Source organism: Chenopodium quinoa, unplaced genomic scaffold (assembly GCF_001683475.1).
Source record: "Chenopodium quinoa cultivar QQ74 unplaced genomic scaffold, ASM168347v1, whole genome shotgun sequence".
Lineage (NCBI taxonomy): Eukaryota > Viridiplantae > Streptophyta > Magnoliopsida > Caryophyllales > Amaranthaceae > Chenopodium > Chenopodium quinoa.
Window position 1 is genome coordinate 518108 of NW_018742418.1, and position 14734 is coordinate 532841.

The 14734-nt window shown below is 37.5% G+C and overlaps 1 protein-coding gene across 1 annotated transcript; it reads right to left on the reverse strand.

The window, feature by feature from the left end:
• Positions 1-2346: 2346 nt before the first annotated feature.
• LOC110708233 (WAT1-related protein At3g28050-like) lies at positions 2347-9455 on the reverse strand. Its single transcript, XM_021886321.1, has 7 exons — positions 8928-9455; positions 8648-8713; positions 7023-7136; positions 6693-6939; positions 3831-3989; positions 3411-3559; positions 2347-2648 (listed from the first exon to the last, which is right to left on the reverse strand). The coding sequence occupies exons 1-7, from the start codon at positions 9098-9100 to the stop codon at positions 2480-2482; spliced, it is 1077 nt and encodes a 358-aa protein (XP_021742013.1). The 5' UTR covers positions 9101-9455; the 3' UTR covers positions 2347-2479.
• Positions 9456-14734: the final 5279 nt, after the last annotated feature.

A 14734-nucleotide genomic window follows, 5' to 3' on the forward strand; every position in this document is an offset into this window, starting at 1 on the left:
AGACAGCATTTCTCAATGGTGACATTGAGGAAACCATCTATATGCAGTAGCTAGAAAACTTTGTTTCGGGAGATTCAAGGAAAATGGTTTGCAAATTAAAGAAATCCATCTATGAACTCAAACAAGCTTCTCGTCAATGGTATTTTAAGTTTCATCAAGTTGTTATGTCTCATGGTTTTGAGACAAATGCAGTTGATGATTATGTGTACCATAAGTTTAGTGGAAGTAAGCATATTTTCCTGGTTTTATATATTGATGACATATTGCTTGCTAGCAACGATATAGGCTATTTTCACGAAACCAAGAGATTTAATTTCTATCAAATCACATTGAGATGAAAGATCTTGGAGACGCCTCTTTTGTGTTAGGGATACAAATTCATCGAGATCGCCATCTAGGCACTCTTCGATTGTCACAAAAGGGCTATATCGAGAAAGTTTTGAAAAGGTTTGGCATGCAAGACTGTAAACCAAGTGATACCCCTGTGGCTAAGGGAGACAAATTCAATCTCACTCAATGCCCAAAGAATGACTTTGAGAATAAAGAAATGAAGAAGATCCCTTATGCATCAGCTGTAGGGAGCCTTATGTATGCTCAAGTAAGTACCCATCCAAATATTGCATACATTGTTGGAATGTTGGGCAGATATCTAAGCAATCTAGGGCTTGATCATTGGAAAGCTGTAAAGAGGGTCATGCGGTATTTGCAAAGAACAAAGGATTAAATGCTTGCTTACAAAAGGTCAGGTCAACTTGAGATCATTGGGTACACTGATTCTGACTTTGCTGGATGTCAAGATAGCCTGAAATCCGCATCTGGCTACATCTTTGTCATAGCTGGAGGAGCTGTCTCTTGGAAAAGTGTCAAATAGACACTTACAGCTACTTCCACCATGGAAGCAAAACTCATAGCTTGTTATGAGGCATCCAACCATGCATTATGGTTAAGGAATTTTGTTACAGGTCTACGCATAGTGAATGGTATTGATAGACCACTCAAATTGCTATGTGACAATAGGTCAGTAGTATTGTATGCCAACAATAACAAAAGCTTGACAAAATCAAAGCAAATTGATGTCAAGTTTAGAGTCGTGAAGGAAAGAGTGGGAGTAAACAATTGTCCTTAGAGCATATTAGCACAAACTCCATGATTACGGATCCGCTTACTAAGGGTTTACCACCCAAAGTATTTCATGAGCACATTGCTCGTATGGGAGTCATGCCACCTAAGTATATATAGTTTCAATGGGAGTTTGTTATTTTATTGCTTGTATGACATAAACATATTTTGAATATTATGGTTTTAAGTATTTCTGCATAAATAAAGTATTTAATTTGGTTTACTCTTCTATTAGATCATATTGTGATCTTATTGAAGTTTAAAGTGGACCAGTTGGAAATAGACATTTTGGATCACATTTATGTTATTTCCATGCTACACACCTATGCTTGATTAATGTCGTCGATTGTGTTACATTGTGGCCATTGACGGGTCTAGTTACTTTAATTGTAGCTTAGATTGCTTTGACTCTATGTTAATATAATTGATGGACCGAATTGTTTAAAGAAGTTTGGAAATGATAGTATTCAGTGCTCATAAAGTTTTAAAGTATAATGCAATTATCAAGAATCACAAACATGTAATTGTATTTGGTCCAAGTGGGAGATTGTAAGAAATTTATGGACCTAAATACAATAATGTATGTGGACTATACGGTTATGATTGTATTTACACGCTATCATATAGTTTAGCCTAAAATTAAAGTGATCCATTTAAGTAATTATTATTGTTGGGCTTGTTACGTCTTTTATAGAGTATGGGTTTAGTTCCATGTGTAGAGACCGTTGGACCTTTTCTAATGTATGATAGGCTGATTAGGGAAGGGGGTCTATATATCTATATAAATAGAGATCTAGGGTTATGATCCCTAGTAGTACATACAATAGATTCTCAATTATATCTCATCAATAGAGAGAAAACCCTAGAGTGTGTATTTACTAGAAGACGCATAATCAAGAAGGGGTTCGATAATTGTCATGGAATCAGGTACGCTTCCGCAATTAAGATTTACCGATTAATTTGATATAAAGATTAAAGTATATAGTAGGAATTAATCCCATATGAATTAATCCTAAGTCCTAACACTAATTAAATTCGAATCAATTTACTAATTGTGCCTCAAATAAATTGAAATGGATACCTTTGCACCTTGAAGACAACACTTTGTGAGTCATATTAGATGTGATAGTCGAGAAGGAGATGTAAAAAATAAGTCAAGTCGAGCTTGAGTCTGATCAATAAGTGCACAATGGCACATACGAAGGGTTAGTTAAAAAAAACAAAAAAAAAACCAAAACCTATTTTATAAAATTGTGAATACTTGCAATTTTTTTGGAAACCATAATACCATGTATCCATGTGATATGGTAAAGACTTATTTGGGATATACGTTGAAAAATTTTTTGAACTTTATAATTTTTTATACATTCATGATGTTTTGCAAAAGAGGTTCTTTATGAGAAGCTGAATCTTCTTCTTCAGAGCTATATGTCAATCTATTTTCAACTACTTCTTTTTCGGACTCCTCTTCTGCTTTTCCCTTCATCACCGTGTAAAATCCAATTGCTATAACTGTGCCTCCAATCAAACTACATACACCAATTAAGCAATACTTTTATTATTTATTCCGTAATTTATTTCAGTAAACAAACGAATTTGTACAACAATAAATAATTAAATACATTAAAAAAGGAAATACAAAAGTGTTTTAATCTCATGGTTAATTGTGAGGTACTATCCGACTATAGTACGTACTACTTGGAACTATATTTTGATGGGTTGACAACTAAAGTAAGTAAGTTGTATTTAATTGAATTAATTTGTTCAAATAAATGAATTTACTCCGTTCCTAAATTACGGTGTATTTTTTTAATACTTGATAATAAGCAATAATGTGTTTTGATTCACCTTAATTATTTTTTACTTGTTTGCACACAACTGAACTTATCTAGCAGTTATGTCCAGAGAGTTCTTTTGATTTGGCTTTATATCACAGCTATACTTGTTGACAATATTAATGAGGAAAAAAAATATGTAAATAATTTATTTTTTTGGGTATAAATATCCATACATTACTCTTAAGAGTTCTAAAAAAAGACACAATAACATTAATAAGGACAATAAAAATTTTAAAGGGTATACTTATCCAAACATTTATCATAAGAGTATTACTATTATTATTATTATTATTATTATTATTATTATTATTATTATTATTATCTCAAACTACTTAATAAATCCTTTATCATGATAGCTCTAATCAATTCTTTTAAAATGACGACTTTAAATTTGATTCAATATTACTAAGAGATATAAATAAAATTAATTGCTAATAAAATAACTTTAAGTACCTTCCAAGATGGAGAATGTCTCCAAGAAAAGATACTCCCATAACCACTGCAATTATCATTTGAAGTGGCTTAAACATTGCCACAAATAAGGGTCCCTTCTTTCCACAAGCCCAAGTCTGGACAGTATTTACCACACCAACTTCCAAAGCCTGGTAAAACAATATTTAGTAAATAAATTTTTAATGTCAACTACTCCGCAATAACTAGTAAGAAATTATCAACGGTAGAAATTATATTTTCTATGTTCGAAATTAATCATACAAAAGACTAAGTACTACATAGTTATATACAACTTTATTTTGATGGTAAAAATTATTGAACTTTGACTATATATAAAGAAGTCAAATACAAGTGTACACTATATATTATCATTAAATGCGATTTTGTGAAATACAATGTATGGAGTATTAAATAAGTTACCCCGAATAGAATAGCAATCCACACGATGTTAATACTCGGGGTCCAAACACTTGTATCATCTTCAGCTAGAAAGGTAACAATTGCTGCTACGATTGTTTCGAAGAAGAAGCTAATCAGTGTTATAAGTATCTCGGAGTGGAAGTCCCTTGCGATCCAAGTCTAGTAGATCAAAACAATATTATACACCATAATATTGCAATTGTAATGAATAAAACTCATAAGGATTCTTTTTGAAAAACTACCTTTTATATACAACTTTTTGTGAAAAACTACCTTTTAAAAAATTTGTTGTAAATGACTACCTCTTTAAAACCAAATGTTGTAAAAGACTACCTATTGCCGGAATCTCACCGTTGACTTTTTTTTCCGGCGTTGACTACCTCACGTGCCAGCAAGTGACCTTTAAAAACTTTTTTTTTTCTTTTTATTCTATGCACCACCAGCTATGCCACCTTCTTCACCACCGCCCCACCTCAACCCACCTCAAAACACCCCTACAGCCTCACGCATCCCAAAAACCAACACAACCCCATTGGAAACCGCCTCCACCCTGTCAAATCCAACACAAGCCCACACTCCTTCGCAATTCCGCGATCCTCGCAGCAGCACCTTCCCTTCCTCGTAGCAGCACACTCCCACGCCATCACCGCACCACCACCCTCCATCTCTACCTCTTGACGCCACCAACAAAAACACCAGCACACCCCACGCACCAAGCTGCAAGTAGCAGCCATACTAACCACCATCCAACCACGGTACACTAACAACAATAGCGCAGCAATCAAATTCAAAAATTAATTATTGCAAATACCAAACAATTGAACAAGGGGTTTGAACGAATTAAGCAAGGTAAACATGGATTTAAATAAAACTAACAACAATTGGAAGGAAATTCAACAGATTTTGCAGTAATGAGTTGCAAAGGGTAATTCTCTGGCTACACGTGAAAGGATTCTTTTGATGTATGTTGCCCTCCTTGGACATCTGATAAGGTATACTACCTTACGTAGCAGGACGCGAGGCAAGGCTTATCTGCTCGGGATAGACAGCTTTTTACCCTAGCGCCTTGTGAAAAGGTTGGTGCCCGGAAAAATACAAGCGTGTAAACGCGTTGCTCCGGGGTGAGTAATTGGGAAAAATTAGGGTTTTAGGCTTACAAAGGGGCTAATCGGGAAATTTGGGGGAAAAATGGGTGGGAAAAGGGTAAATTAAAGGTCACGTGACGTAGTCAACGTCGGGGAAAAAAGTCAACGGTGAGATTCCGGCAACAGGTAGTCTTTTACAATATTTGGTTTTAAAGTAGTCATTTATAACAAATTTTTTAAAAGGTAAAAGTTGTATATAAAAGCCTAAAAGGTAGTTTTTCGCAAAAAAATCCAACTCATAAATTATGTTGGAAACATGTAGAGAATGGAAATTTGCATAGATTAGTTAGTGTAGGATGGATAAAAACATAGCCTTCCTTGTAGATAACTCTTGAATAAAAATCACTCCATGTATGGAGTTTGTTTCAATTGAACAAACTCAACAACATTCGAGAATCGTGATGCAAAAGGCTACTTTCTAACACAAAAACAGCTAAGTTTAACAACCATATACTTCTTTAGTGTGAAGTAAATAAATATCCCACATTGAGAAATACATAAGTATGTGACTAGTGTATATATACTGGAGTTGTATGTGGGATATTTTCCCCCTTTTCTCAGGAACATTAAGCATTTTCAAGCACATATCACACATGCACTGATGTACTTCATACTTTTGGTGTAGTTTTATTTTTTTTTTTATTTTTTTTTTCTTTCAATGTAGGAAGTATTTGGCTTAGGAATCCGATACAGAGTGATATACAAAGTATATTACTTTTTCGTTTTTGAACAAAAAGTATGTTCTTTTTTCTTTTTCTTTTTCTTTTTTTTTTTTTCTGTTTTTAAATAATGTGTATGTGATGTAAATGTTGTAGTAACACGAATAAAAAGTGTGAGATAACATAACAAGGATAAATAAATGTTACCCCGTCTTGAAATTAAGTGCCCGTTTCTTATTTTTCACGGCTTTCAATGCAAATAGATAAATCAATTAGATTCCGTAAATTGTCAAGTACGGTACAATAAAGTGAATGAGTGGGTGTGAGAATTTATAACAAGTGGATGAAATCATGGGAGAAATTGTGAATTTAATATTGGAAATGAGGGTAAAAGTGTCTTAAAAAAGTAAGTTATTTTTTTATTATTTTTTTTTACTACGCAATAGACATTTAATTTTAAGGAAAAAAGCTATATGCACCCCTTAGGACTGCATATAAGAAACTAAAACTGGAAAGAATAGATATTGAAGTAATATTTATTACACCGATTTACTCGTAAATTGTCGATAAATTCCCAACTTAATACTAAAAAAGGAACTATATTAGGGCTTCTTATAGCATTACCCAATTTTAACACACTAGAAAAAGAAAACAAACTCTTAGGCCCTGTTCACATCACCTTAAAATAAAAAATATCCAGTAAAAATAATTTCAGTTCAGTAAAAATAAGTTCAGTTTAAACAAAAATAATTTTAGTACAGTAAAAATAATTTCAGTTTAGTAAAAATCAGTAAACTTAAAGAATAAATATAATAGAAAATCGGTAAAAAAAATAATTTTAGTTCAGCAAAAATAATTTCAATTCAGTAAAATTAATTTCAGTTCAGTAATAATAATTTAAGTTCAGTAAAAATAATTTCAATTCAGCAAAAATAAGGTGAAGTGAACGGGGCCTTAATTTCAATGCAGAGAGAGTAATAAATAAAGATGGAGTATATACAACTTCCTAAAATACAAATAGCATAGCTAAAAAAAAACTAGAGGGAGTAGAACCTTACCTTGGTGACATAGGTGAGTGATAGAAATATGCTACTACCAAAAAGGTAAAGTCCACCAAGGGCCCAATTGGGTTGAGTTTCATTTGCATTAAGAAGAGAATGAAGAGAGAATTGGGTTGGAGAAGAAGAAAATATATTAATGGGCATTCCTTGGTACAAAGTCACTATGAACGCACCACCAATTGACACTAACGTTCCCAAAGATTTGAGTAGGCTACTTTGAGCTCTCAAGTTTAATACCTCCATCCTAAAAGGGTCGTTTTCAAAATTAATTTAATAAATTAATTGACTAAATAATATGAATTATTTTCTATCAAATATAGATATTACCTGAAAATTATGCCCATTATGAAAGTGAAAGCGGGAGAAAGATTATTCATTGCTGATGCAAGAGTTGGTGAGCTGTAACGTATTCCAATAAACAAGAATATGGAACAACCACAACTGCATGACAAATTATTGAAACAAAATAAGCAAAATAATAAATAAATAAATAAATGAATAAATGAGTCTATTTATGAAATTTTAATATTTTTTCTAGCAATATTTTTTATGAAAGAAAACACATTTTGAATAGTTTTTCGATTTACTTATAATTACTCTGTATTATTTTCAAACATTTTATTAGACAATGGACTCTAATTATTTAACGTTATATACCTCAAGTTTGGGTAATTGTACTTTAGGTATATATGAATTTCAAAAATTGTGTGGAATTATGTCAAAGCTCAGACTCTCAAAGTGAAAATGTTCTTGTTGAATAACATACAGTGTAAATTTGTGAAAATGACAATCAATTAAAGGGTTTTATTTAGTAACATACATACATGTACTCTGTATAAGTTGAGAAAAAAGAAATGAAAGTTCAAAGCAATATATATTTTTTTAAGAAAAGTAAAAGGTAACGTTTAGACGAAGTATATGAATAATGAAAAAAAATCACACAAATTCTATGTAGTTGAATAATTGCAAAAGAAATAATTAAATAAAGAAAATAAGGTAAGTACCTAGTATTTTTTTGTTTATTTAACAAAAAATATTTGATCAAACAGTCTACTACCTTAACAAATTTCCAATAATGTTTTTGTTGATAAGAAAGGTTGTTATGATTGTGAGTTTGTCACTTGTTAGGTGTTGTGAAAACAAAAGGATAAATTGCGAGAAGTCATGTGCCCAGTACGTGAGTTTATTTTGGCCGGAAAATGGGAGTCAACGCCGGAGTTTTGGTCAATGGACCCTCCTCACAACCCAAATGTCTTAAAAGGACCTTTGACACCACCTTTTTCATAAAAGGACCTTCCTCACAAGGTCGTCTCCTTAAAAGGACCTTCCTCGTAATATTCCAAAACAAAATGATACCCAACTTTGACACCTTGATGGTAACTTTGACTATCTGAGTGTTTGAGCTAATAAGGAGTAAGATACTTTGTACTTCATTTACCAAAATAAGTATATAAGAACTTTCGTTTGAATACTTCAAAGTAAAGAAGGATCGATTGAAAGGGATGTTTTTATTTGGACAATTTCAACTTTCAACAATAACTTTAGTTAAGTTGTGTCAATTAATTGCATGATTACTGTTTTGAATTGTTTTAATTTGGTGGCATTTTATTAATTATATTATTTTACATGAGATCATTTTATAATTACTTATTGTAAAGTTGAACCTTTTGCTTTTAAGGTAACTTTTCTAATAAACCTTGTAACGTCTCAAAAGTCACAAGTTAACTATTGATGTAGTCCATGTAGAATAATGTGATCCAAACCTCTCCATTTATTCAGACAATATAAAACAAAGCTATCAAAAAACAAAGCTAATTAATCCCTTAAAAAAAAGCTATAGCTAATCACAAGATTAGAAACTATCAAAAAAAAAAAAAAAAAAAAAAAAAACAAGATTTTTACACGCATATTTAAGTACATATAGCTAAGAGAGGGTGAGATGAGAAAGATACCAAAGGACACCAAGTAGGAAGAGCCGGAAGATCATAGCAACACTGATGTGTGGAGATGGAGTTTTCCTGTCCAAATTAATCCAATTTAGCATAAAGTTTCATACACAAGTAAATAAGTAATACTCCGATACCTTCGTTCGGAATTAATTGTCATAGACTTAGCTCACAGGTCAATACTATTATTTAAAATAAGCTATGTGACAACTAAATTTGGCATGGAGGACATCTGAATGATATGGTAACCTCAACGATAATAATTAAGATTGGAGGAATTGATTACCTGTGGAAAAGGAAGGAAAGGGGAATAAGGAAGAAGAAAGCTATGCCATGAGTATAAGTAGTGAAGATAGAGCTGCTCATTCCTTTAGCCATGGCTGCTTTACTCAACGTATTGCAACCCACATCCATTAATTCCATAGTTAACAGAATTATCACCATCTTTATTTCCCACATTCTTCTTCTTCTTTTTCTTGAAAGAAATTACCTTTCTTTCTTGAACCACACAAGTGAAGAGATTTTATATTAATGAAGAACGTGCCACAAAGTCTTTGGAATGAATAGTCCTTTTTAAGGCTGGCTTTGGAATTAGTCTTGGCTAATCCTTATTCCTCAAAGATACTATGTACTGTTTATGTCAATGTAAAAAATTGTTTTTCCTGTCCAAAAGAGTTTTTTTTTTTTTTTTTTTTTTTTTGGCCTTTTTAAGAGACAATTACCATTCATAAATATAAGAACTTTTTACACATGAATAAAATGAATAGTTGTTGTAATAGTATATTTCTTTCATTCATTACCACACATGAAAGATATAATTTAATTGATTATTTAATGTTGCATAATATCTACCATCAACATCAACTGCAATCAAACACATCAACAACGTCATACCCCTGTAGTGTGTGGCGGAGAAAAATCCCTAGCCGTTTTCTCTCTAATTTTTCTCTTTAGGATTCTCTAAAAAAAAGTGTTTTATAGGTCGAAAATAGTCAAATTTTTCCGAAAATTTGGCTATTTTCGACCTTTTCCCTTTAATTTCTTTATTTTTTTGTTATTGAATTCAATAAATCTACATTTTTTGAAGGTAGTAAGTACCCCGATAGTGGATTTGAGTGTAGTAAGTGCCCCTATGATGACCTTTGTTCTAGTTTTGTTTTTGTTTTTTGAGTTTAGTATGGTACAAGTTGTTTAATGGGTAAAGATTTGTGCGGGATTGAAAAAGAGGTTAATCATTCTGATTAGGGGATTTTTATCCACCAATCACCGTCTGACAAGTGGACCAACCAGGTTCCGCCACGTGTCCTTCACGTAGGCCAATAGGATCCTGCCACGTGTCAATCACAGATACGTCCTCTACGGACCAATTGAGACACGCCACGTGTCCACCCATGCCAAATGGGAAAACCGGCCAACAAGGCCCAATCCTGTTTAGAGGCCCAGTTAGCCCTAGGTTTACCCTAAACCTAGAGAGTGGCACGCTTCCCGAGGTTATAAATACCCCTCTTAATCCTCATTAAGAGGGAGAGGACTCGAAAACAACACACGGATTCAGCAATTAATGACTCTCACCTAGAGAAAACCAAAATACATTGATCACTCCTCCCCTAGAGGAACCAGATCTCCTCCCTTTACTTTCCGCACTTATTACTCCTTAATCAGGTACTAACTTGACCGTTGGAGGCGGAGCTCCTACCACAAGGAGTCTTCGTTGTTTTGCAGGTACAGGCGTCCGGTTCCAGTCTCGGAATTGTAACTCTCCCGCAGGACATCAGAAAACCCCGAAACATTTTGGCGCCGTCTGTGGGGAGAGTACTTCTGAGATGGCATCCAAGTCTGTACCGACTCCTGAAGAGAGGCGTCCCCTAGACGACCCTCAAGTTCAGTCGGACCATGATACTGACAATGAACTGGAAGTTGAAGCTCACACAGCTCCAGACGGGACCCTAAGGGCCCGACGTACCCGTCAGACCGAAAGGAGGGAACGGGAACATTTTCAAACTGTAAGCGAGCCAACAGGCGCACCGTCTGTTCGGCAGCAGGCGACTGATGGGTCTGCTCCCATCACAAGGAACGAACTCATGACCTTCATGAGGGACTTCAAGGGAGAAATTCAAGAGTTGCTTAATAAGAAGCCTGTTCCGGCCAAGGAACAGTCGGCTAAGAAACCTTCCACCTCAGGCAAGAGGAAGTCGGTTCAAGGGCGAGAGGGAACTCCTCATCCTAAATCCAGGAAGTGGGAGCCGCCTGCCCTTGACCTCACAAAATACCGTTTTCCTACTCCAGGAAATAGGAAACCTGTTCGTCACATTCAGGCGGACGGGTCGAAGAAAACATACACAGACGCTCGTCTGCTGTTAGAACAGAAGAAGAGTGACCGACTTCCAGAGTCGGCCTCTACTTCAAATTTTCAAGAAAGTCTGCGAAATACCTCGATGAGGCATACCCAGTCGTATCATGAGAGTCAGTCAGGCGGCACCTCCCGTCAGTTAGGCTTTCATAGCGACCAGGCGGTACCAAACTTACCGTTTGTACCACAGCAACAGTATTTTATGCAGCCACCTCCGTTTGGTGGACACGCAGCTAAAAATGTCCAACCTTTGGACTGACAGCTACGGTTGCTTAGACTTGGTGAACAGCCGTCGGCCTTCTCCAAGGAAATCACTGAAGCCGCTCAGCCGACCAAAGTGAAAAATGTGTTAGTAGGCGCCTATGATGGCACTACTAACCCAGAAGATCATCTGATGGCATTCTCCAACCTAATGTACCTTCAAGGGTTGGATGATCCCACTTGGTGCAAGTGTTTTCCAGCGACTCTCAAAGGAATTGCACAGCAATGGTTCGGCAACCTGCCGACTGGTTGTGTAAACAACTTCAGGACGCTTGCTTACTTGTTCACCTCCAACTTCGCCATGAACATTCCTGCGAAGAAGACGACCCTTGATTTGGGAACAATTCAGCAGGGTGAGAAGGAGGGGCTTCAATCCTACATCAGGCGGTTTAACCTGATGAGAATACAGATTCAAGGGTTACCGGATGAGGTAGCTTATACTGACTTTTTCAGGGGTCTCAAAGACGGGTCGACCTTCAAATTTGATCTGGTTCGAAAGAGGGTGGCGACTCTTCGGGAGGCCTTGATTGAAGCGGAAGCCTATATACAGGCAACTGATCTTTGTAGTACAGTGAAACAGTCGGACGGGAAAAAGTTCGACAAAAAAGAAGGACGACAGATACAGTCGTCAAACAAGGAAAAGAAGAGAAAAGAGGTATGGGCGGCTGATTCCTCTAAACAGCCGGCCCAGAAGAAGAAAAAAGAATTCAAACCATACTCCCCAAAGTATGCGTTTAGCAAGGATAGCCAAACTATCCTAAACGAAATCAAGGGACGGATCTCTATTGAGAAGCCGGTCCCCATGAAGGGTTTCGCAAGCAACCGGAACCAAGATAAATTCTGTGATTATCATGAAGATGTTGGTCATCACACCAACGAATGCATCAGTCTCATGCGGTATCTAGACCGCCTGGCTGAGCAAGGTGATCTTGACTCTTTTGTCAAGAAATCCACGGGGAACACTTCCTCGAAAAAACAGTCGGCCAAAAAGAATCAACAGGCCGACAGCTCTGATACAGATGATGCAGTCGTCTACACTATTGCAGGCGGCTTCGCAGGAGGAGGTCCCACTATTAGGGGCAACAAAGACAATATCAGGCGGCTAGATGTCAATTCTGTTCACCCAGAACGGCCCTCCAAAAATTCATTTCCTGAGATTGTCATTACTGAAGAAGATCTAGGAGGGGTCAGGGGGCCGCATGACGACCCTATCGTCATTGAATGTAAAGTGGCCAATCAGAGAGTTGGCCGAATCCTCATAGATACCGGAAGCTCCTCAGATCTTATCAGTAGCAAATGTCTGTCAAAATTGAAGTACAAAACTGATTATATACATCCGGCCTCCCACCCTTTAGTAGGGTTTGGAGGAGGAGTCGTCCACCCAGTGGGACGAGTGGATTTACCCATCCGCCTGGGTGAAAAAGGGGAAGGACGACACATGGTAGTCCGGTTCCTGGTGGTAGAAGAACTCTCGGCCTACAACATGATTCTGGGACGACCAACCCTAAATAATTCCAAGGCTGTAATAATCCCATCTCTTATGTTGCTCAAGTTTGAGAGGGACAATGGAACAGTCGGCTCCCTAAGGGGAGATCAGAGGATGGCACGAGAATGCTATCTCTCGGATGTCAAGCCCACTGTTATGGCCGCTGGGTCCAGTGGAGGAAAGATTGACAATGTCAAGGATAATGCGCCTGTTCAAGAAGCAGGCGGCAAAAAAAGAAAGGCATCCCAGATGGGGGCCGCAAGAAAAGATAAAAAATAGCAATCATTGGCAGAGGAGCGGTCGGATGAATTCCGCCCTCAGCCGGCTGGTGAGCATACGGACCTAATCTTAGATGTCTCGCGTCCTGACAGAACCGTCAAAGTTGGGACGACTGCTCTAGGGGTCCTAGGTGATGACTTTCACAATCTGTTGAAAGAATACAAGGACATCTTTGCATTCGAAGTCCATGAAATGCCAGGCATTAGTCCTGAGCTGGCGGTACATAAACTGTCTGTGGATCCAAAAAAGAAGCCGGTAAGGCAGAAGAAGCGGAACCATGGCGAAGAAAGAAGTCAGGCGGCAGCCGTCGAAGTTAAAAAATTACTTAATGCAGGATTCATTCGGCAATGTTACTTCCCAGACTGGGTTGCAAATGTTGTGCTTGTTAAAAAGCCGAATGGTACCTGGCGAATGTGTGTAGACTACACAGACTTGAATAACGCGTGCCCAAAAGACAGTTACCCTCTGCCTAAAATTGACAACCTGGTCGACTCAACAGCCGGCCATGCTTTGATGAGTTTTATGGACGCCTACTCTGGTTTCCATCAAATACCTTTATGGAAGAAGGATCAGGAGAAGACGGCCTTCGTCACTGATCAAGGGTTATACTGTTACACGGTCATGCCGTTTGGTCTTAAGAATGCCCCGGCCACCTTCCAACGAATGATAAACACTGTGTTCTTTGATCAGATTGGGAGAAACGTCGAGGCATATATTGATGATATGATTGTCAAGTCTAAACTTCAGACAGATCATCTGTCGGACCTCCGAGAAACTTTCGCCACACTCAGGCGGCACCATGTCATGCTCAATCCCAAGAAATGTGTCTTTGGAGTTGAGTCTGGGAAATTTCTCGGATTTCTCATTAATCAGAGAGGAATAGAGGCGAACCCTGAGAAGGTGCAGGCGGTCATTAACATGCAGTCGCCCCGTACCGTCCGAGAGGTTCAGAAGTTAACAGGTTGTCTGGCGGCCTTGGGAAGATTTCTAAGTCGATCAGGCGACAAATGCCTATACTTTTTCCAGGCAATTAAGAAAAAGGCAAGGTTTGAATGGGGGCCAGATGCTGAGGCGGCCTTCCAAAAATTGAAAGTTCATTTGCATTCCTTGCCGAGGCTAGTCAGCCCTTTGCCCAAAGAAGTACTTTACATGTATCTGGCCGTCTCTGATCATGCGTTAAGCGCTGTTCTTCTTGCTGAAAGAGACGGCTGTCAGCTCCCGGTCTACTTTGTCAGCCATGTGCTGAAAAATGCCGAGTTGAGGTATCCCTTAGTGGAGAAGTTTGGCCTTGCACTCTTCATGGTTGTTAAAAAATTAAAGCCCTACTTTTTGGCGCATGCAGTCGTCGTGTTTACAGATCAACCGATCAAGCGGCCACTGACCACCATGGAGTTGTCAGGCCGAATGATCAAATGGGCCATAGAAATACAGAGCCTCGAAGTTACCTTCGAGCCTAGAAAAGCAGTGAAGGGGCAAGCCTTTGCTGACTTTATTGTTGAGATGACTCGTCCCCCTGACTCTCAAGTTCCAGAACAAGTCTGGAAGGTATATGTGGATGGAAGCTCTACTTCAAATGGTTGTGGAGCAGGCGTCATATGTCAGTCGCCAGAGGGCGACAGGTACGAGTATGCTTTACGCTTCAGTTTTCAGGCTTCAAACAATGAGGCAGAATATGAAGCTTTACTAGCCGAAATCCGCATGTGCAAGGCGGCAGGGG